The 20,463-nt window shown below is 50.8% G+C and overlaps 2 protein-coding genes across 5 annotated transcripts in view; both read left to right on the top strand.

Moving 5' to 3' along the window:
- LOC102753528 (cytochrome P450 2S1) overlaps positions 1-5,243 on the top strand; it is a 16,636-nt gene extending 11,393 nt beyond the window's left edge. The window contains exons 8-11 of the mRNA XM_015569204.1: positions 5-17; positions 2,220-2,407; positions 4,100-4,241; positions 4,325-5,243. Of these exons, the coding sequence (XP_015424690.1) occupies positions 5-17; positions 2,220-2,407; positions 4,100-4,241; positions 4,325-4,506 (525 nt within the window). The 3' untranslated portion in view covers positions 4,507-5,243. The remainder of the gene's footprint in view (positions 1-4; positions 18-2,219; positions 2,408-4,099; positions 4,242-4,324) is intronic.
- A 10,066-nt stretch (positions 5,244-15,309) lies between these two features.
- Positions 15,310-20,463, top strand: part of AXL (AXL receptor tyrosine kinase) — a 27,430-nt gene continuing 22,276 nt past the window's right edge. For 2 of the 4 annotated variants that reach the window (XM_006771870.2, XM_006771869.2), the window contains exons 1-4: positions 15,310-15,599; positions 16,689-16,911; positions 17,230-17,330; positions 17,865-18,041. In XM_006771870.2, coding sequence (XP_006771933.1) covers positions 15,536-15,599; positions 16,689-16,911; positions 17,230-17,330; positions 17,865-18,041 — 565 coding nt within the window. In that variant the 5' untranslated portion in view covers positions 15,310-15,535. The remainder of the gene's footprint in view (positions 15,600-16,688; positions 16,912-17,229; positions 17,331-17,864; positions 18,042-20,463) is intronic. The other 2 variants (XM_015569209.1, XM_015569208.1) reach the window with 1 other exon arrangement.

Raw genomic sequence — 20,463 nt, 5'->3', positions numbered from 1 at the left:
ATACCCTAAGGTCCAAGGTAGGAGCCTTTTCTACCAGCCAGGCCCTGGTAACAGAAGCGAGAGCTGGAGAGGAAGAATGTTCAGGAGAGGGGCAGCCTGAGCCCAGAGCTGGAGGTGACCATGAGCCTGGCATCTGGGGTGTCTGAGGCACGAGAAGCGGAGGGACTGTGGGTTGTCGAATGAGGCATAGTGAGAAATGAGGCAGGAGATGTCTTGGGGCCTTGTCCCTTAATCCTGAGCAATGGAGATCCATGGAAGGATGTTGGGCAGGGGGAGGTGGGGTCAGATTAGCATTTTAGAGAAATTCTTTGGGCTTCCATGAAGTGGGAGGGGAGCCTGGGTAGGGACCTGGGTGGGAGAGGACAGGGCTGGATCAAGCTGTGGGGAGAAAAGAAGGGGCCAAGTGGGCAGGTGGTAGAGAAAGAGGAACACACAAGGCCAGAGTGGTGAGGGATTACGATGAGGGATTACAAATTTACTCGATCATCCGCACACCAGTGGCTGACCCTGGGTGGCTCCAGCACCCAGTGAGGGGAGTCAGCGGCTTTTAAAGGTCTGGCTTTTAAAGGTCTTTTGGCGGGATTTTTCTGGGCGGAGACTTATTTATGCGAAGCGGGGAGAATGGAATGTGGTCACTGCAAGTGAAAAGGGGTCTTCAGCAAAGGGAATGTCCATAGTGAAGTGACCCAAAAAGCCAGTTCCCAGCGGGGAAGGTCTCAGTTGCTTCACTAGTGATATGAAAGGGGAGAACAGGTTACCCTGGGTGTAAGGTTCTTGTTTTCCCAGTTTTGCCCCTTGCTGGGCATCCACATGTTTCTTTTGTTCTTTTTTAAATATTAACTCATTTAATTCTTTTTTTAAAATATATTTTATTGATTTTTTACAGAGAGGAAGGGAGAGGGGTAGAGGGTTAGAAACATCGATGAGAGAGAAACATCGATCAGCTACCTCCTGCACATCCCCCACTGGGGAAGTGCCCGCAATCCAGGTACATGCCCTTGGTCGGAATGGAATCCGGGACCCTTCCGTCCAAAGGCCGACATTCTATCCACCAAGCCAAACCAGCCAGGGCCACATGTTTCTTATAGGTCCTGAGACGACGTTTCAAAATAGGTAGAGCAGTGGTTAAGCTCCCGATGGCAGTTCCAACCCCTGCTGTGGACTCCTCTTTTGTGTCAGATATGATGTGTTATGGGGACAGGTAAAGACTGATTATTGGGGGCTCCATTTACATTGGGTGAGAGACAAGAGTACAGGTTCCTGTCCAGCTGATGGGGAGACAGATGTATGTGTTTTCCCCACAGAGGAAGAAAAATCCCTGATCATGGAGACAAGCTGATAGGTGTAAGGGGAAGAGGTGGACTAAAGGGTAGGAGATTCCTTTTCCTAGTTCTCACTCCAAGCTGAGAGGGTAGCCGCCATGGCACTGCCAATAAGGTGCAACAGATGAGTGGTTGAGATCTTATTGCAGTGAAAGTGGGAGGGAATGTTAGAATGGGCTGTTGTCCAAGGGAAAAGAGAAAGGGAAGGAAAGGACAGGTGAAGCCAGGGGCCAGGATGGTTGGATAAGAAGACACTGCACTCAGACCAGCCAAACTGTTTGTGAAGCAATTGAGTTGATTCCCCTCCCACCACCCCCAACTGGCTTTTCAGGTCATTTCACTATGGACATTCCCTTTGCTGAAGACCACTTTTCACTTGCGGTGACCACATTCCATTCTCTCCGGGTATGCATAAAGAAGTCTCCGCCCAGAAAAATCCCGCCAAAAGACCTTTAAAAGCCGCTGACTTCCCTCACTGGGTGCTGGAGCCACCGAGGGTCAGCCACTGGTGTGCGGATGATCAAATAAATTTGTAGTCTCTCACCACTCTGGCCTTGTGGGTTCCTCCTTCGTTGACCTAACAGATGGAACTTGAGGTCTGGTGGCCTTGGTGGATTAGAGTCAGCTGTGATTTCAGCTCTCTGGGCCTCGGTTTCCTCGTTTGGGAAATGCGGGTAGATACTGGCACCTAGCTCACAGAATAGCTGACGGAGTTAAGATAGGAGAGAAGCAGTGCCCAGCACACAGGATGTGTGGGACCTGGGCTCAGGGAGGGCTGGGAGGCTTTTCCGCTTACCCACCAGCCACATCCCTAACCACAGCTGCTCAAGAAGATGGGGCTCCCAGGGGAGAGGTCCCTACCCCTCTGACCTCCAGTCCTCCTCTTCTTGGGGGCAGAACGCGTGCACGAGGAACTGACAAGGGAGCTGGGTGCTGGCCGGGCTCCAGGCCTGGGGGACCGAGCTCGCCTCCCATATACGGATGCAGTTCTGCACGAGGCGCAGCGGCTGCTGGCACTGGTGCCCATGGGGATACCCCGAGCCCTCACAAAGACCACCTACTTCCGAGGATACACCCTGCCCCAGGTGGGTCTGCAGTGCAGCCATGCCCAGTAGTATCTCTGGCTTAGGCCTGAGTCTGTTGTTATCTGTGTGTCTCTCTGACTTTTTCTGGATCTTGGTCTCTCTCTTTCTGTATCTTCCTCCTCTCTTCTTCTCCCCCTCCTCCCCCTTCTCCTCCTCCTCCTCTTTTCCCCATCTCAGTTCCTGTCCCTTCACTAGAGAGCAACTTGGAGCCAGCACCACCAGGGGGCGATGTCTCCTCAGAAACCTAAGGCACTTTCTGATAAACTTCCTCCTGAGCTTCATTGTAGTAGAATCGATCCTTGGCCGTTGCAATCCAGTCTTTTATCTGGGACCTTGGGCAAATCCCTTCCCCCTCGGAGCCTCCACCTACCCCTCTTCTAAATTGGGAAAGATAATAGTATTAACCAGGATTGCAAGGAATCTTATGAGGCAATGCTTGCAAAGCACCAACTTGGCTCTCCGGATCTGGGGGGTGGCAGTCTTGTGCATGAGGCAGCAGCAGGGACTATTGTTAACACAGTGACTGTGCAATGACAACCACTACTGATGGTGACAACAGTAATAATGATCGAGGACCTGCTCTGTGCCAGGTGTTTAGATTTCAGAGCAATCCTACACCACTAACATGCCCATCTTACAGATGAGAAAACTGAGACCCTGATAGGTTAGAAGACTTGCCAGGGTCACCCAGCCCACAAGTGGTCAGGGAAAGATATTAACCCAAGCCTATGCTTTAACCACTGCTATCTGCCTTTCTCTTATTTTAATAGCAATGGCATGACCCTATCTTTTCCTATAGTCCTCTTACATCCCCAGCTCAGAGCCCATTAGCCAGAGTTCCTAGCAATGGAGGTCCCTCGCTCTTCCTCTCCTCACTCCCTACCTTCCTTCACCCTCCAACACAGTCCTGGGAACATGGCAACTCTGATCTCAGCTGAAGGGGCAGCCACTCTCCCTGAACTTGGATTGGTGGAGGAGGGAGGGGGATGCCGGGGGAGGGGGGAAAGATGCTCAATGGAGGAGCTGCCTTAAGCTGGCAGTCGGACGTCCCCTGAGGGCTCCCGAACTGCAAGAGGGAGCAGGCCGGCCTGAGGGACTCCCCTCTCAAGTGCACGAATCTCATGCACCAGGCCTCTACTTTAAAAATAACAAGCTCTGGCCCTAGCTGGTTTGGCTCAGTGATAGAGCATCAGCCTATGAACTGAAGGGTCCCTGGTTCAATTCCCGGTCAGGGTACATGCCTGGGTTGCAGGCTCAATCCGTGATAGTGGGGGAGGTGGGGAGTGCTTGTGGGAGGTCTGAAATCAATAAAATATGTATTAAAAAAATAAAATAACAAGCTCTGCTGTGTCAAATGTTGCCTTGGGCAAGTTGCTTAAGTTCCTTGGGCCTCAGTTTTCCCATCTTTAAAATGGGGATCATATTAGTAACTGCTTCCTAGGCTTGTTAAAACATATACTGAGTTTACATGTGTGGTTGTAAGTGTGTGTAAGTGGAAGACATGTACCTATTACATGTGAGGTAATATACATAAAACGCTTAATAAACTGCTTGGCCCGTAATAAGCTTGTTACATGTCGATGCTATTACGTTTTGTGAACTGGTGTCCGCGACAGTGCAGATTCCTGCGCTCTGCCACCCAGAACCTGGGTGGTGAAAGATATTTGTAGTTCTGTTATGATTTCCCCTCAGGGCACTGAGGTCTTCCCCCTCCTGGGCTCTGTCCTGCATGACCCCGAAGTCTTCAAGCAGCCAGAGGAGTTCAACCCAGGCCGATTTCTGGATGCAGACGGAAGGTTAAAGAAGAAGGAGGCATTCCTGCCCTTCTCCTTAGGTATCTACTGGGCCGGTTCCTGCCCACCCACTGGCTGGGGTGTGAGGAGGGCTAGCCCAGCCCTATCTCCCTCTTCCCCCCAGGTAAGCGTGTCTGCCTCGGGGAGGGCCTGGCACGAGCGGAGCTGTTCCTTTTCGTCACCGCCATCCTGCAGGCCTTCTCTCTGGAGAGCCCGTGCCCAGTGGGTGCCGTGAGTCTCCAGCCAGCTGTCAGTGGCCTTTTCAACATCCCCCCAGCCTTCCAGCTGCAAGTCCGTCCCCGCTGACTATCCCACCCCATCGTGAGGAACAAATGAAGGAGAGGGTATTGGGAGGTAGCAGCCTCGACCTCGGGCCTGGACATGGCTGTGTCCAGAGCCATGTCTACACCACAGGAAACCACGTTCTCACACCTGTAGTTGTATTTGAGAGTCAGTCACACAGATACTCGTCCACAGGGCCACACTCACTGAACCACACACCCATACACAACCACAAGGCAACTCAGCCGCACAAGCTTTCTATAGACCTAAATTTAGTCTTTCTGGAATCATAACCACATGCCCAGATAACCCACCAACTTGCATACAGGGTAAGTCCCCTGGACTCACAACCCATGTGTGGGAGTTCCACCGTATTCTCGGCCTACATGCCCTCTTCACTCATCACACTTAACAGCACCACCGTCTCCAGGAGCCTGGGGCAGGGAACAGGCACCTTCCTGGGCCATTTCTCCTCGCAGAGACTACCCTCAGCCCTCGCGGGACCACACCATTACCCAGGCATGTGACTCATAAGCCACACTCTCCCAACCACTGAACCACACAGCCAGCTCACACCTGGCCTCATCCTGACTCCCAGACATCTTCCTACTGAGACAGTCACACCCTGGCCTTCCCACCTTCAGCCTTCAAGGACCCTTTCCAAGCACCCTGATCCCTAAATTCTCCCAACTACAGATTATACCTTCATTGTGCAGTTATGCACACAGAGCTGGGAACCAAGTAAACTAGGACACATGGGACCCTCAGACCAGGTTATATAACCATGCTGAAAGCCTCTCCTGCCTCCTCAACACACACTGACCCACCATCCCTCCTCAAAGTCCCACGTAGAAACGGGGGAAAGGGCCAGAGCAGTGGTTCTCAACCTTCCTAATGCCGCGACCCTTTAATACAGTTCCTCATGTTGTGGTGACCACCAATTTCATTGTTACAAATTGAACATAATTAAAGCATAGTGATTAATCACAAAAACAGTATGTAATTATATATGTGTTTTCTGATGGTCTTAGACGACCCCTGTGAAAGGGTCTTTCGACCCCCAAAGGGGTCGCGATCCACAGGTTGAGAACACTGCGCTAGAGGAACAAGTAGGGGCCAGATTCCAACTCCCGGTGTCAGGGAAGAGACCAGATCTGCTGGCCTTGTGACTCGAAGGACCCTGTTTTGTAATAAAAGTTTGTTTCTGGCCTGTGGTCCAGCCCCGTGGCAGAGCCTGGTGTGTGTGTGACAGTGTCTGACATTGTGAGCAAGGGGTGGGGATGGGGGCGTCCACCCCTCCCTGGAGGCTGGGCGGGACCTGAAAAACATGGCCCCCGCCCACCCTGGCTGTTGACATCAGTACCAGATGTGGGGAGGAGGGGCCTGTCCTGGGCTTACTTCCCAGGAGGCCAAGGGGGGGTGGGGAGAAGGTAACCTCCGAACAGCTGGCCTGGACCCTGGACAGGGTGGGCCTCAGCCAGGGAAAGCCTGAAAATGGCCCATCCAATCCCTGGGAACTCTCCCAATTTAAAAGCAGATTCCGAAACACAAGCCGTAACCCTACTTCCGCCTCTTTTAAACCCTTTTCCTCCTGCCTTCTTTAAGAAACCAGAAGCATCCTTTTATTTGGTAATTAGTAAGGGAGTTTTCAAACACAGAAGTAGACTAGTACAATCACCAATCTCATTTGACAGCCATCACCTTCCTGCTTTTTATTTCATCCACTTTTCTGCAAGTTTTATGACAATTTTCAAGATTCAAAATTCCAGTAAATGCCGAAACCGGTTTGGCTCAGTGGATAGAGCATCGGCCTGCGGACTGAAGGGTCCCAGGTTCGATTCCGGTCAAGGGCATGTACCTGGGTTGCGGGCACATCCCCAGTAGGATATGTGCAGGAGGCAGCTGATCGATGTTCTCTCTCATCGATGTTTCTAACTCTCTATCTCTCTCCCTTCCTCTCTGTAAAAAATCAATAAAATATATTTAAAAAAAAATTCAAGTAAAGCTGAGGGAATTATTGGGGAACTGCCATGTGCCCCTGGCTTCAGTTGGCTTTAGTACATGTCTTTCCACCTGTCCATCCAGTTCATTTTTCTAGGAGTTTCAAAGTAACTTGAGACAGTTTATCTGACCCCTGAATGCTTTAGCAATGCATGTACCATTAAAGTTTTTTTTTTAATTTATTGATTTTAAAGCAAGAGAGGACATCAATTTGTTGTTCCACTTATCCATGCATTCATTGATTAATTCTTTTTTTAAAAATATATTTTATTGATTTTTCACAGAGAGGAAATGAGAGGGATAGAAAGTAGGAAACATTGATGAGAGAGAAACATCAATCAGCTGCCTCCAGCACACCTCCTATTAGAGATGTGCCCGCAACCATGGTACATGCCCTTGACCGGAATCAAACCTGGGACCCTTCAGTCCGCAGGCCGATGCTCTATCCACTGAGCCAAACCGGCGAGGGCTTGATTAATTCTTGTATGTGCCCTGACCTGGCATCAAACCTGCAACCTCGGTGTATTGAGACAATGCTCTAACTGACTGAGCTACCTAGCCAGGGCCGAAAGTTTTGTGTTTTGGGTTTTTTTTCCTCTGATGCTATCACTTCACTTTTTAGTTTACGTTCTATAGAGGTAGCCCAGAACATCCTAACTTGGCCATTTTCCAGCTGATCACAGCCTGACTGAGGAGGTAGCATCTGAGAGATGTACTACATTTCAAAAAAGAAATGTGAAAAATTCTGGGACTTAATAGAAACAAAATACAAGCTAAGTTCTGGGATGTACTATTACTGTGTTTTAATATGTCAGTGCTGTGGGCAAAAAAAGGGACCACATACTAAACCTGATGAGCTCAGGGGAGACCTGCATGACGGCCTTGTCAACGCAGACTGAAAGTAACCACATGGGACAGTGTGACCATAATTCCTAACTAAAAGCAGGTCATGGCCCATAGCCTGTCCTGGGCCTGTAGCTTCCTTGACAAAGGTCAACCTTTCCTTAAGTGAGCCTGCCTTTTGGCATCTAAGGAAACATACCTTTGAAATGTTAGAGTAATCTTTCCCAGACCCCGCAGGGCACACCCAAGGAACCAGAGCTGAGACCACAGAAGCCCTTGTTGTTATCTGTTCTTCCACATACCATCTCTATGTGCTGTAATTGCTCACTATCCTGTAAAAGAAGTACGTATCCGTTTTACTTTTCATCCAATCTCAGAGATTCCCCCTGCTAGACCCGCCACCCTTACCTCCACCTTTGCTTTCTCCCCTCCCCTAAATCTACCACCAATAGATTTCATGTAACCCACTCTACACCTCCTCCTCTGATTCTAAGGTGTAAAATAAGCTGCAAAACTGCCATTCTCTGGAGCTTTTCTCAATCCGTTGAAATTTTTGATTCCTGGCCATCGTCATCAGTTTAGCTCAAATACACTCATAAAAATTCTTTTCAGGTTTGGACGTGTCTCACATCAACAGTGTGATGTGAAAAGGACTGAATGATGTTTAAGGTTTTCTCCTTTTAAATTAAAGCGATGACTTGCTTTCTTTAGCACTCAAAATTCACACCCAGGGAAGCATGGGATCGGGAATACTAGCAAACTTTTTTCTGAAAGGAAGGATGGACCTTGGACTGCCTCAGTGTGAAAGGTGACGCGTGTTATGATTATTTTAGTTTGGGTGTGTGGTAAAATATGCATCCCAATATCAACCATTAGTGTACAATTCAGTAGCATTATATACATTTATAATGTATCTGTATCCAAAATTTCATCTGCAACAAAGAGGCTTAACTTTTTAAAACAATAACCCCTCTCCCCCCTAACCCCCTTTAAAATTTGCTTTTTCAAAAGTTACAACCACAGGCGCTCTCCCTCAGGACACATGCCCTGGTTGCCATTCTCTTCCCTCTCTCCTTCCCCCACAGCCATGTATCCCCATCCACTAAGGGACCTCACTGAGGTGAGGCTTGTCCCAGGGGAGCAATGGGCAGCAGCACCTCTTCCAGGGCTAACCCCCTGACCCTGTCTCCAAGGCCCCCTTTTCTCTGACTTCCCAGCCAAAGCAGCCCAGCCTGGGCTCTCCTGTTGCTTCTTCCATGCCCTTCCTCGTTTCACTGTCCTAAGTATGATTTTGCTGCCATCAATAAATTCTTACTTGCTTTTCTACAAAAAAAGAAAAAGTTACCACCGCAATACCTATTTTGACACCTCTCGCTATTAGCAGCTCTTCGGTGTCAGTGTTCACGTTTCCCTGACAGTCTCATAAACGTAATTTATAACTGGGTTTGTTCAAACAAGGACCCAAAGCCTCACCATACAGTGCCTTTGTACCATCTTACATCTTTGAAACCTTCAACCATTCTCTAACATTCTGTGTGCCACTTTTTTGTTTGTTTGTTTCAGAGAGGAAGGGAGAGGAAGAGAGAGATAGAAATATCAATGATGAAAGAGAATCATTGATCAGCTGCTCCTGCATGCCCTTGACTGGAAATTGAGCCTAAAACCCAGGCATGTGCCCTAGCCAGGAATTGAACCCTAACCCCCTGATGCACAGCTCAACGCTCAACCACTATTAGTAAGCCACACCTGCCAGGCACCACTTATTTCTTGAAGAAATGTGTCCTTTACAATTTTTCCTTTTATTTATTTTTTTTAATTTTAGAAAAAGAAGAAAAGAGAGGGAGAGAAAAAAAAATATTGATGTGAGAATGAAACATCAGTTGGCTGCCTCCCACACATGTCCTGACCGAGGAAGGAACCCACAACCTGGGTATGTGCCCTGACCAGGAGTCGAACCCACAACCTTTTAGTGCACAGGACGATGCTCCAACCAACCGAGCCACACTGACCAAGGCTGTACAACTTTTCATATCCTAGATTTGGCTGATGGCATTTTTGTGGTGCTACTCAAGATATCCTTCCATTCCCAGGAGTCCCCTATAAACTGGGAATTAAGTCAGATTCTGGCTCATTCTGTCAAGAGCTTCTTACTGGAGGTGCTGACCCATTCTTGGAGCATCACATCACACTAAGCAATGGTCCTTGTAGTGCGTCCAGGTCCTGACCTCTCTGGTAGAAAGTTTTCTGTCGACCTTTCACTTACTGGCCTTGGCAGAGGGACCCTTTAAAACCAAATCAAGCCCAGCTGGCATGGCTCAGTGATTGAGCGTTGACATATAAACCAGGAGGTCACGGTTCGATTCCTGATCAGAACACATGTTCCCTCTCCCTTCCTCTGTGAAATCAATAAATACATATATATATATTTTTTTAAATCGAATCAGGTGTCTCTTCCCTACTCAGAGCCAACCAGTTGGGAAGCCTGGTGCTTTGTTGCTGGGGGTCTAAATGGGTACAGCCACTATGAAAAACAGTAAGAATTTCTTCAAAACAATTAAATATAGAATTACCAAATGACCCAGAATCCCACTTCTGGGTATATACCTCAAGGAAAAGAAATCAGTATCTCAAAGAGATATCTGGACCCCCACATTCATGGCAGCATTATTCACAATAGCCAAGACATAGAGCAACCTAAACGTTGCTCTATGAATGGATACAGAAAATGTGTTATACACTTGACTCTTAAACAATACAGGGGTTAAGTGTGCCGCCACCCCACCCTCCACACACACACAGTCAAAAATCCTCATAGAGCCCTGGCTGGTTTGGCTCCGTGGATAGAGTTTCTGCCTATAGACTGAAGTGCCTGGGTTCTATTCCGGTCAAGGGCACGTACCTAGGTTGCAGGCTCCATCCTCGGCCCTGGTCGGGGCATTTGTGGGAGGCAACCAATCGATGTGTCACTCTCACATTGATGTTTCTCTCCCTGTCTCTCCCACTCCCTTCCACTCTCTCTACAAACCAATGGAAAAAATATTCTCCAGAGCAGCGGTCGCCAACCTTTCGGAACTCACGGACCACCAGTTGGCGACCGCTGCTCCAGAGGATTAACCAAAAAGAAGAAAGAGAATCCTGGTATAACTTTTTGTTGTTGTTAATCCTCACCCTCCTCTGCTATTTTTCACTGCCCATGTTGCATCCTGATAAGTGCTTATCTGGTTGTTGTTTCTCTTCCTCCTGAGATGAGCTCACTGTGGAATCCCCAGCCCCTGGCACAGGGAACATTTCTATCCTCTTATCCATCACATTTTTTAAGGCATTTGAAAGTAAATTGTGCCCTCGCCGGTTTGGCTCAGTGGGGAGAGTGTCGGCCCACAGACTGGAGAGTTGAGGGTTCAATTCCAGTCAAGGGCATGTACCTCAGTTGCAGGCTCCATCCCTGGCCCAGTTGGGGCATGTGTGGGAGGCAACCAATTAATATGTCTCTTACATGGATGTTTCTCTCTCTATGTCTACCCCCACCCCCGCTCCATTCCACTCTCTCTAAAAATCAATGGAAAAATAGCCACTGGGTGAGGATTAGAAATACATACAAAAACAAAGGAAGTAAATTGCAAGCACATGGTAAGTGCTCAGCAAATAGTTCTGTAACTGGACAATCAATGGGTCCGTGTTGCCTGTCACTACTTGAGCCAATTAAGCAGAGACAGGGTTGAATCACATATGAGTGTTTATTCCAATACTGCCGGCAGTATGGGAGAGCAGCAGGTCATCCACAAAAATCTGCTCTGCAGCCCCCCATAAGCCAGCTGCTTATATAGGGTAAGACAAAGGTTACATGGGGAAGTAGGGATTACAGGCATGGGGAAGTAGGCTATGCAGGGTGGGGTGGGACTCCATTGTTTGGGCAACAGGGTTGTTAATCTTTCCATGATAATAGGCAGTTCTTGAATGAGAATGGTTCCAAAGTTGATTCCCAGGTCCAAGGTTGACTCCCAGGTCCTGGGAGCTTACAACTCCCAGCCAGGTCAGAATGTCCTTACTTTAACCAACACAAAGCAATCGTGGTTAACAGAGCATGATTAATATTTCCCATAGCCATAGCTAGTCCCCAATATTCTATCTTTGCCCCTAACATTTCTTGAGTGAACAAACAGAGATTCAAGTTGGTCATGCACACAGCCAAGTCCACTGAGCCCTAGATATGTAGGTCTCCTGACCATATTCAAACAGGTGGGTAGACCTTTACACATATTTGCATCTCCAAAATGCCACAATAATGAATTGGCCACTTTATGGCAGGACTTTTACAGGGTAGCTGAGATGCAGTGGTCACCAGAATAGATCTAGTCCCTGCTCCCCCAGAGCCCACAGGCCAGTAGGAGGAGACAGATATGAGACACATAGTCACATTAATAAATATATATATAAATATACAGCAGTCCCCCCTTACCCACAGGGGACATGTTTCAGGACCTTCAGTAGATGCCTAGAACCACCAATAGTACTGATCCCTATATACACTATTGCCGGGAGCTGGTCCATCCTTGCTGTTTCGAGGGACCTGGCATATATGGCATACTGTTCTTAATATGTTTGCTCATCTTCTTGGCACTATGTGTTTTAACCAAGGTCACCTCTCTGAGAAGGGTTGTTTCCCCAGGTAGGGATTTTCCCCTGAAGTTAGGGAGGGAATAAAACCCCTTGACTTAGTGCCAGGCTGGTAATTAATTACTTTAACTATGAACAATCATGCTTAAGCTATATAATCTTTACTCCCTGGAATGGAGATAAGAAACGCCCTAACCTTTGGAATAGAGATTGATAGGATTGGAATCAACTGGTATAAATACAGATGTGGCAAGACAACAGGATACAGAACCTAGAGACACAGAACCTAGACAGAACCTAGAGACAGAACCTAGAGACAGAACATGGCAAAAGATCCTGGACAGAAACTGGCAACAGAACCTAGAGACAGAACCTAGCGAGAGAACCTGGCTGAAGATCCTAGAGACAGAACCCGGCTACAGAACCTGGATAGAGCATGGCAAGAGAACCTGACTAGAACCTGGTGACTGAACCTGGCTGGAGAACCTAGCAAGGGAACATGGCTACAGAACCTGGCTGGAGAACCTGACTGGAGAACCTAGCAAGAGAACATGGACACAGAACTTGGCTGGAGATTATGGCTAGAGATCCTGGCAAGGCTGCTGATCAACTGAACACTGTCTCCATGTCATTCCTTCTTCGCCGACTCCATCCACACCTTTGGGGATCCCTGGACCTGCTGGGGTTGGACCTCAGCACACTATGTTTTTTCCTATACACACATAGCTATGACAAAGTTTAATTGATACATTAGGCACAGTAAGAGATTAACAACAGTAAGTAATAATAAAATAGAGCAATCATAACACTGTATTGTAATAAAAATTATGTGAATACTTTCGCTCTCTCCCTAACAGATCTGATAACCCACAGCTATTAAGTGTCTACTGGGTGGGGAGTATACATAGCATGGATACGATAGACAAAGGGATGATTCACATCCCAGGGACCGCACCAGATTTCATCAATCCACTCAGAATAGCATGCAATTTAAAACATATTAATTGTTTGTTTCTGGAATTTTCCATTTAATATTTTCAGGCCGTGGTTGACCGCGTGTAACTGAAACTAGGAAAGGGAAACCATGGATAATGGAGGACTACTATGTCATGGCAACCTATGCAGTGTTGTTAAAGAAAAGAATAGCATATTGTGAGTGAATAGTGGAACCTAGATTAGACTGGGAAGGGCCAGACCCTGATGCAATGGAGCAGGGATGTTGAGATGGGGCTGAGGCATGTGTAGGAGTTGGGGACAAAAGGCTACAGCCCAACACTTCAGGCACACACCACCACCACCACCCTCCAGGTGTTCCCACAAGACCCCTGGGGTCTTGTTCCTTTTTTAAAAATAGATTTTTTTAAAAAAATTTATTGATTTTTAGAGAGAGGAAAAGAGGGAGACAGATACACATTTTCCCATCAAGGGAAAAAAGTCTGGGGACCCGAGGGGAGGGTCAAGTGGACATGAGGGGACCTAAAGCAAGCTGTCTGGAGCTTTATCTTGAAAGGTTTGGTGAAAAGGAGGGAAAGGGTGATTTGGGATTGAAACACACTCCTCTTGCTGTGTCTGGAAGAGTGGTGGCAGGAAGACCAGGGAGGAGGCCAGAGCAGAGGTGTCAGGGAGAGAACAGGGCAGGGCCAGGTGGGAGAAAGGTTTGTGAAGCTGAGTCCTCCATGGGACCAGGTAACTTAGTGCCAGGTAAGGGATTCAAGAGAACCCAGAAAGTCAGGCTTGGGTGGCAGGATGGATGCTAAGGCCATCACTGAAATAGGACACAAACGAGACAGCTCAGGGAAGCTGATGGTGAAGAGCCCTGAGTGCCAGGCTAGGGAGCTGGGAGCTCGCCCTGAGGGCAGTAAGGAGCTAAGGTCAAGCAGGGGAGGGACAGGGCAGATGTGAATTTCTGAAACACCCGTCTTGTTGCTGAATGGGAGATGGTTTGGAGAGAGCAAGAATGGACGCAAGGAGGCCAGGGAGGAGGCCAGGACAGGGGGCCGGTAAGAAAGGATGGGGGTGCATTCAGATGGGAGAAGGGGCAGGTGGGAGACATCAGGAGGCTGAAAGGACAGGACTTTGTGATGAGCTGTAGGGATAACAACGCACAGAAGGGTTAAGGGCAGAGAGATGGCTGCCCAACTCCACCCACCCCTCCACATCCTCCAGCCCCCAGAAATGCAGGCTTACAGAGAACTCCATGTGCAAAATACATAGGGGCATAGAAATGGACAGGCAGCAGAACCCACATACAGGCCCCAGGTCTGCAAGGACCACAATGCAAGTGCACAGAGAAACACACAGAAGGCATGCCAAAAATCAAGGGCGCCTGGTCAGCGGTCATCATCATGTGCAAAGAAAAACTGCACATGCACTGGACCAGGATGTCCTCCCTCTAGCCTGCTTATTCCCATCTTATAGATGGACAAGCTGTGGCCTAGAGAGGCTAGTCACTTCTAAGATCACCACTTCCTGGTGGGGCTGGGATTCCAGCCCAACTCTTCAGGCACCAGCCCCAAAGTGCTCCCACAGGACACCCTGGGGTCTTGTTCCTTTTTAAAAAATAGATTCTTTTTTAAAATTTTATTGATTTTTAGAGAGAGGAGGAGAGAGAGAGAGAGAGAGAGAGAGAGAGAGAGAGAGAGAGAGACGAATGTCAGAGAGAAACATTGATTGACTGCCTCCACGTGCCATGACCGGGGATGGAACCCACCACCTTTTGGTACAAGATGATGCTGATGCCACACCAGCCAGGGCAGGTGCTGTTTCTGTGCTCAGGTGGGTCCCTTGGGCAGGAGGCTCCACATCTCCCTGAGGGTACCCGGGGATGCCACCAGCAGGTGTTCTTCAGGTTCTGGTTTCTGAGATTTCTCCAGGACTGGAGTTTCTGACCTGGCTTGTCTTCTGAGTATGTCCCATGGGCTGGCAGCGTGCCCCTGCATGTCTCCTCCTGTCCCAGCCTCTGTGTGTTGATGACATTGGACTGTGTGTGTGTGTGTGTGTGTGTCCTTGGAGGAGGAAAGGGTAGGAGGAGGAAGGAGTGGGGAGGAGCTGTGAGTGTGAGAGGAGTGCCTGACTGGGGCTGGGCTGGGGGTGGAGGCCGGAGAGGGGGCATCGCCGGGCTGAGCGGGGAGTGGAGTTCTGAAGGAATGTTTACGGGACATCCAGAGAGCCCAGGGCGACAGCGCCCTGTGCCGGGCAGAGGAACACACAGCCTCCCTGCCTCTCTGGCCCAGGCTCAGGGGTGAAGCCACCAGGGCGCCTTCCCCTCCTCAGCCTCCCTCCAGGGTCCCTTTAAGACAGGGCTGGTCCTCTCCTCTTCTTTCTGAAGTTAACCCCTCGAAATCCCAGTGGCCCCCTCGGCTCCTAGCCCGGTGGGTGGGTCTGGGAGGGAGAAGAAGATCAGGGAGCAGGGAAGGTGGCCACGGAGTGGAGTGGAGCCGGTGAGGAGCCCTTCCTGTGCCAGGCGGGCAGAGCCAAAGCCGGGGAGCCCGGAGCTGGGGGGAGGGCCGGGGACAACCCGGCCCTGCCCCCTCCCCCTCCGTGTGCCCAGCAACTTCTGAGGAAAGTTTGGCAGAGCTCGCGCGCTGCCCCGAGGATGGGCAGGGTCCCGCTGGCCTGGTGGCTGGCTCTGTGCTGCTGGGCGTGCGTGGCCCCCAACGGTGAGTGATGGTGGCCTGAGGGGCAGGACCACTTGTGGAGGGGCTGGGGGAGGTGGGAGAGGGGCAGATGGCAGGTGTTGGGGTGGTCCCGAGTTGGCTCAGGGAATTTTCTTGGGACAACAGAGAGGGAGATGGGAGACACAGAGACAAACCCAGAGAGGCCCCGGGGGACAGAGAGGGGCTCTGAGAGAGGAACAGAGGGACAAGAAATAGAAACTAGGAGGGTAGAGACGGGAAGAGATGCACGGGCTGAGACAGACACCCAGTAGAAGCTGAGGGCAGGGTGGGGGCTGGACTGGATGGGGGCCCTGGGGAGAGGCTGAGATGGGGGCTTCCAGGGAAGGAAATTTCCAGAAAGGAGTACTCAGTCCAGCAGCAGGACGGGGAGGGCTTGGAAACCCTAGGGGAAAACCCTCAGCACAGTCACCCCCACACCCTGGTCCCTGCCCCACCATTGTCTGCTCCATCTCTGGGACCGAGGCTCCATCTCAGGCTCCAGCTCTACCATCTCTGTGGGTCTCCCTCCCTCCCTCTCTCCCAATCTCTATCAGTCACTGCCGTTTTCTCGTGTCTCTCCACCACTTTTTTCCCCTAGGGTGTCTCTTCATCTCTCACCCTCTGTCTCTCTCTGGGTCTCTGTTCCTTTCTGTCTCTGACTCCCCCTGCTCAACTTTTCTCTGGCTTCTCTCCCCGTCTCTCCTTCTCGCTCTCTCCCTCCCCCTCTCCCTCTCCTTCCCTCCTTTTCTTCCCCACCGTCCACCAGCCTGACCTGTTAAGTCTCTGGAGACCCTAAGGGAGGGCAGCAGGGCAAGAGCTGGCCCTGCCCGGCAGGCCAGGACGTGGGAGGCTGCCAGATCCCGGGCCTTCTTCCCAAAGTTGAAGGATGAAGGCTGGACCCTAATCCCCTGGGAAGGCTCCCATCCTCCCCTCAAGGCGCCTCCCTCCCGCCCCCGCTGAGGTCACTCTACAGCTATGTGGGCCTAAAGGCCTGGCAAGGTCGTGGCTGCCATAAGCAGGCCCAGAGGGTGGGACTGAGGAATTGGAGGGAAGTGGAGTTTCCTAAACCGGCTTTTCCCCATCTCCCTGCAGGCTCACAGGCTCAGGAGGACCCCTTTGTGGGGAGCCCAGGGAACATCACTGGTGCCCGGGAACTCACGGGGACCCTTCAGTGTGAGCTTCTGGTTCATGGGGAGCCCCCTGAGGTGACCTGGCTCCGGGATGGACAGGCCTTGGAGCTGGCAGACAGCACCCAGATCCAGGTGCCCCTGGGTGAAGATGAGCAGGACGACTGGAAAGTGGTCAGCAAGCTCAGGTGACCAGCCTCTCCCTGACCAACCACATCCCTACATCCCCCCTGACCCCTGACCCCCACCACCTCCATCACATGGTGGGTGAAAAAGTCACCACCGGGCGCTCCACCGGGGTTGGAGCCCCAGCTTGGCCACTGGCCGGCTGTGTGGCTGTGAGCATGTGATGTAGCCCCGGGTTTCACTTTCCTCTTTTGTAAAAGGAGTTAATAATAGCACCCACCTCTTAGCTCACGTGTTTCCAGTCCAGACCCCCATCTTTCAGTTCTGATGCGTCCCTCCCCGTATCCAGCTCTGATCCCAAACCTCTCTGTCCCTGTCAGGATCTTGTCCTTGCAGCTCTCGGACGTGGGATGGTACCAGTGCGCAGTGGTCCTGGGAGGAAGGAACTTTGTGTCCCAGCCTGGCTATATTGGACTGGAGGGTGAGCTCTGGGCTCAGAGGTCATGGGAGGTCAGGAACCCCAGGGGTCAGAGGGTGCTGGAAGATTCAGGATGTCTGCCAGGGACATATATACTAAGAATGTCAGAGATCTGAAGGGATCAGGAAGCTTGGGCCATAAATTATTGGGATTATATATCCTGTGGAAGAAGAAATCTTGAGGTAGGGGGAGTGTTGTTGGCTATCCTGGGGTCAGCCACGGTTGGGGTAGGATATTTTTCAAACAGATAAGGTGTCAGAGGCATGACTTAACCGTCTTCCCATCCTCAGGGGCCCCCGCTTCCTCATTGGTAAAATGGGATGAGAAGTCAGACATTCTGGAAAAGAAGGAGGGGCTTATATGTCCTGGGGGTCCGACATTGGTTGGGGGAAACAGGGATTGGGATGATGTGCCCTGGGGGTAGAGGCTTGAGGGGACATACGGGTTAAAGAGCCTGCAGCCTCCAACAGCCTGGCAGTGAGTCAGGCACCTGGGGCGCTCAGAGAGACCCAGCCTCTGCCATCACTCCCCACCCAGGCCTGCCCCACTTCTTGGAGGAGCCTGAGGACAGGACTGTTACTGCCAACACCCCCTTCAACCTGAGCTGCCGGGCCCAGGGTCCCCCAGAGCCCGTGGACCTCTTCTGGCTCCAGGATGCTGTCCCCCTGGCTGCGGCCGCGGGCCACACCCCCCAGCACATACTTCATGTTCCAGGTGAGTCCAGGGATGTGGCCAGCTCACTGTAGAGGCCCTGGCAGGATGAAAGTGGGAGAAGCGTGCCCTTCATGCTCCTGTATGAGTGTCTGCCTGTCCCTCTGTCCTTCTCTGTCCGTCTCTCTTGGTTCCTGTGTCTCTGCCTCTGAGTCTATCTCTGCATCTTTGCCCCTGTCTACCTCCTCACTTCTCCCCATACGCTTTCTCCATCTCCTTCTGTCTCTGTTCTCCATCGCTCTGTCTCTCCGTGTCCTGTCTCTCTGCTCTTTCTCCCTCCAGCTACCCCAGCCTGTCTCTGAATAGAATTCTTTGTCCTGGGTTTCCTCTGAGCTGTTCCATAGCCCAAGTGTGTGTAGGCCTGATGGCCTTTTGTCAGCCCTTGACCCCAAGCAGGGCACCAGAATCAACCGTGCCCTCCTCTCCTCCACCTCCCCCAGCCTGTCTACCCCTGTCACTGAAGGGCCCCACTGGTGGGTACAGAACGTGAAGTAAAGAGAGAAGATGAAAGTGGGAGACAGAAAATGAGAGAGAGAGAGAGAGAATCAGAGACAGAGAGGGACAGACCACAGAGGTAACCCAAGATGGGGTAGGACCAAGCTTGGGGTCACACAGCGGTCCATGGCATTGCTGGGGGACCATGGACACAGGGAGCTCCCCTTCACTGAGAAAAGATAGTGACGAATACAGAAGGGGGAGACTCAATTAGTCAGAGGGAGGTGGCTGGACCCTGTAGGGTATCAGCTTCCAGCACCCCCAACCTGCTCTCCAACTGCTGGGATGGAGAGGGGACTCCTAACTGAGGGTCTCCCAGGGTGGAGGGAGGTGCCCACATTCCCGGCATTCTGGGGACCCTGAGTGTGCAAGGGAAAGATGGTGAGCATGCCAGCCCCCAGAGGGCTGACTCAGGCCAGTGGCTCTGGGGACTGAGTCAGCTTGGCAGGACCCCAGAGAGGGGGAGGGAGAGGAGGCCGGTTGCCCAACTCCATCCCAGGAAGAAGGAAAAATGGGGGGGAACACAGGTGGGAGAGGTCTGTGCATGTATCAGTATTTGGTGCAACTGTGAGGGCGATTGTGTGTGTGTGTGTGTGTGTGTGTGTTAGTGGAGGGGGACATTGGGGGAGGTTCTGGGTGTGTATCCATGTCCTTTGGATCTGTGTCTCAGTGTCTGTCAGCATCAACCTCTTTGGATGAGGCGGGGGTGTTAGCAAGGGCCAGCTTCTGTAGCTGTCTCAGTGCGTGGGGGAGAGGTGAGTGTGTGTGTGTGTGAGTACACTAGTGTCAGCCTGCGTCTGCCTTTGTGTTTGTGTGCTCGTAGCTGTGACGCACTGTGTGAGGGTGGAATGTGTATGTGTGTTGGGGGAGAAGTGGCAGAGTGAGGGATCGCAGGGCGTTTTGTGGCTATTTCCCATACCTTTCTATATAGAGAAGACAATGTCAGCTTACAGGTGTGCACCCATGGGTGTGAGTATCATGGTGTGGGCTTTTGCTTCCATGGAATTAGATTTTGTCAATGGACAACTTAGTGTGCTTTTTAGTATGTTTCCACTGACTGTGGTTGTCTGTGTGTATACATATCTGTGTCCATGGATATCTGTGGTGTCTGTGTATTTGTCACAGGGTGAGCATATTTGTATGGACTATGTCCCATGGACCCCTGTGTGTGTGTGTGTGTGTGTGTGTGTGTGTGTACGCACGTGTGACTCTCAGCAGACAGTAGCAACACCTTTCTGCCTCTGTCTGCTCTCCCTGAGTACCAGCCCGGCCCCATGCCCTCTGGGTGGATGAACATGGGGTGCTAGCAGCCAGTGTGTAGATGTGTCTGTGCCGCCTGTGTGCACATGTCTCCCCTCTTGTGTATCTGCCACAGCCCTCGTGTCCATGCAAGTGAGTGCTGTTGTATCAGTCTGCGTCTCGATGAATGTCTTAAGCATCCTGAGTAAGTCCAGCTGTGTTTTGAAATCTTGGCTGTATTTTTGTGAGAGCAAGTCCACATTAACCTCTATGGGTTCCGGCATGTATTATCTGTCCACTTCAACCTCAACTTGGTGTGTGCCTCTCAACATGCAGGGAGGTTTTTGTGTCTGCCGGCTGCAGCCTAGGTGTATGTGGTCTTGCCAGGTGTTTGTAGTTCATGTGTGTACGTCTGATTGTGTTTATGTTTGGTCTCTTCCTTTATTTGCGTCAGCCTGTGTGAATGGAAGTCACGGAGTGTGTATTTGTGTCACTGCGTGTTTGCCACAGCATCAGCCTTGTGCGTAGCTTGTTGAGCGCCGCATTCTCTGTTTTTGTGCCAATAACGGTCCCTGTGTGTTAAGAGTGATTCATTGAGGGGGGGCTGTGTTAAGAATGTTAGCCCGTTTGTGTGCATCTGTCCCTTGATCTGACTCAGGGCGTGCCCCCTCTCTCCTTCCACCCTCTCTTT

The sequence above is a fragment of the Myotis davidii genome, unplaced genomic scaffold, assembly GCF_000327345.1.
Source record: "Myotis davidii unplaced genomic scaffold, ASM32734v1 scaffold386, whole genome shotgun sequence".
NCBI lineage: Eukaryota > Metazoa > Chordata > Mammalia > Chiroptera > Vespertilionidae > Myotis > Myotis davidii.
Note: the sequence above shows the minus strand (reverse complement) of the source record. Positions and strands in the feature narration are given on the sequence as shown.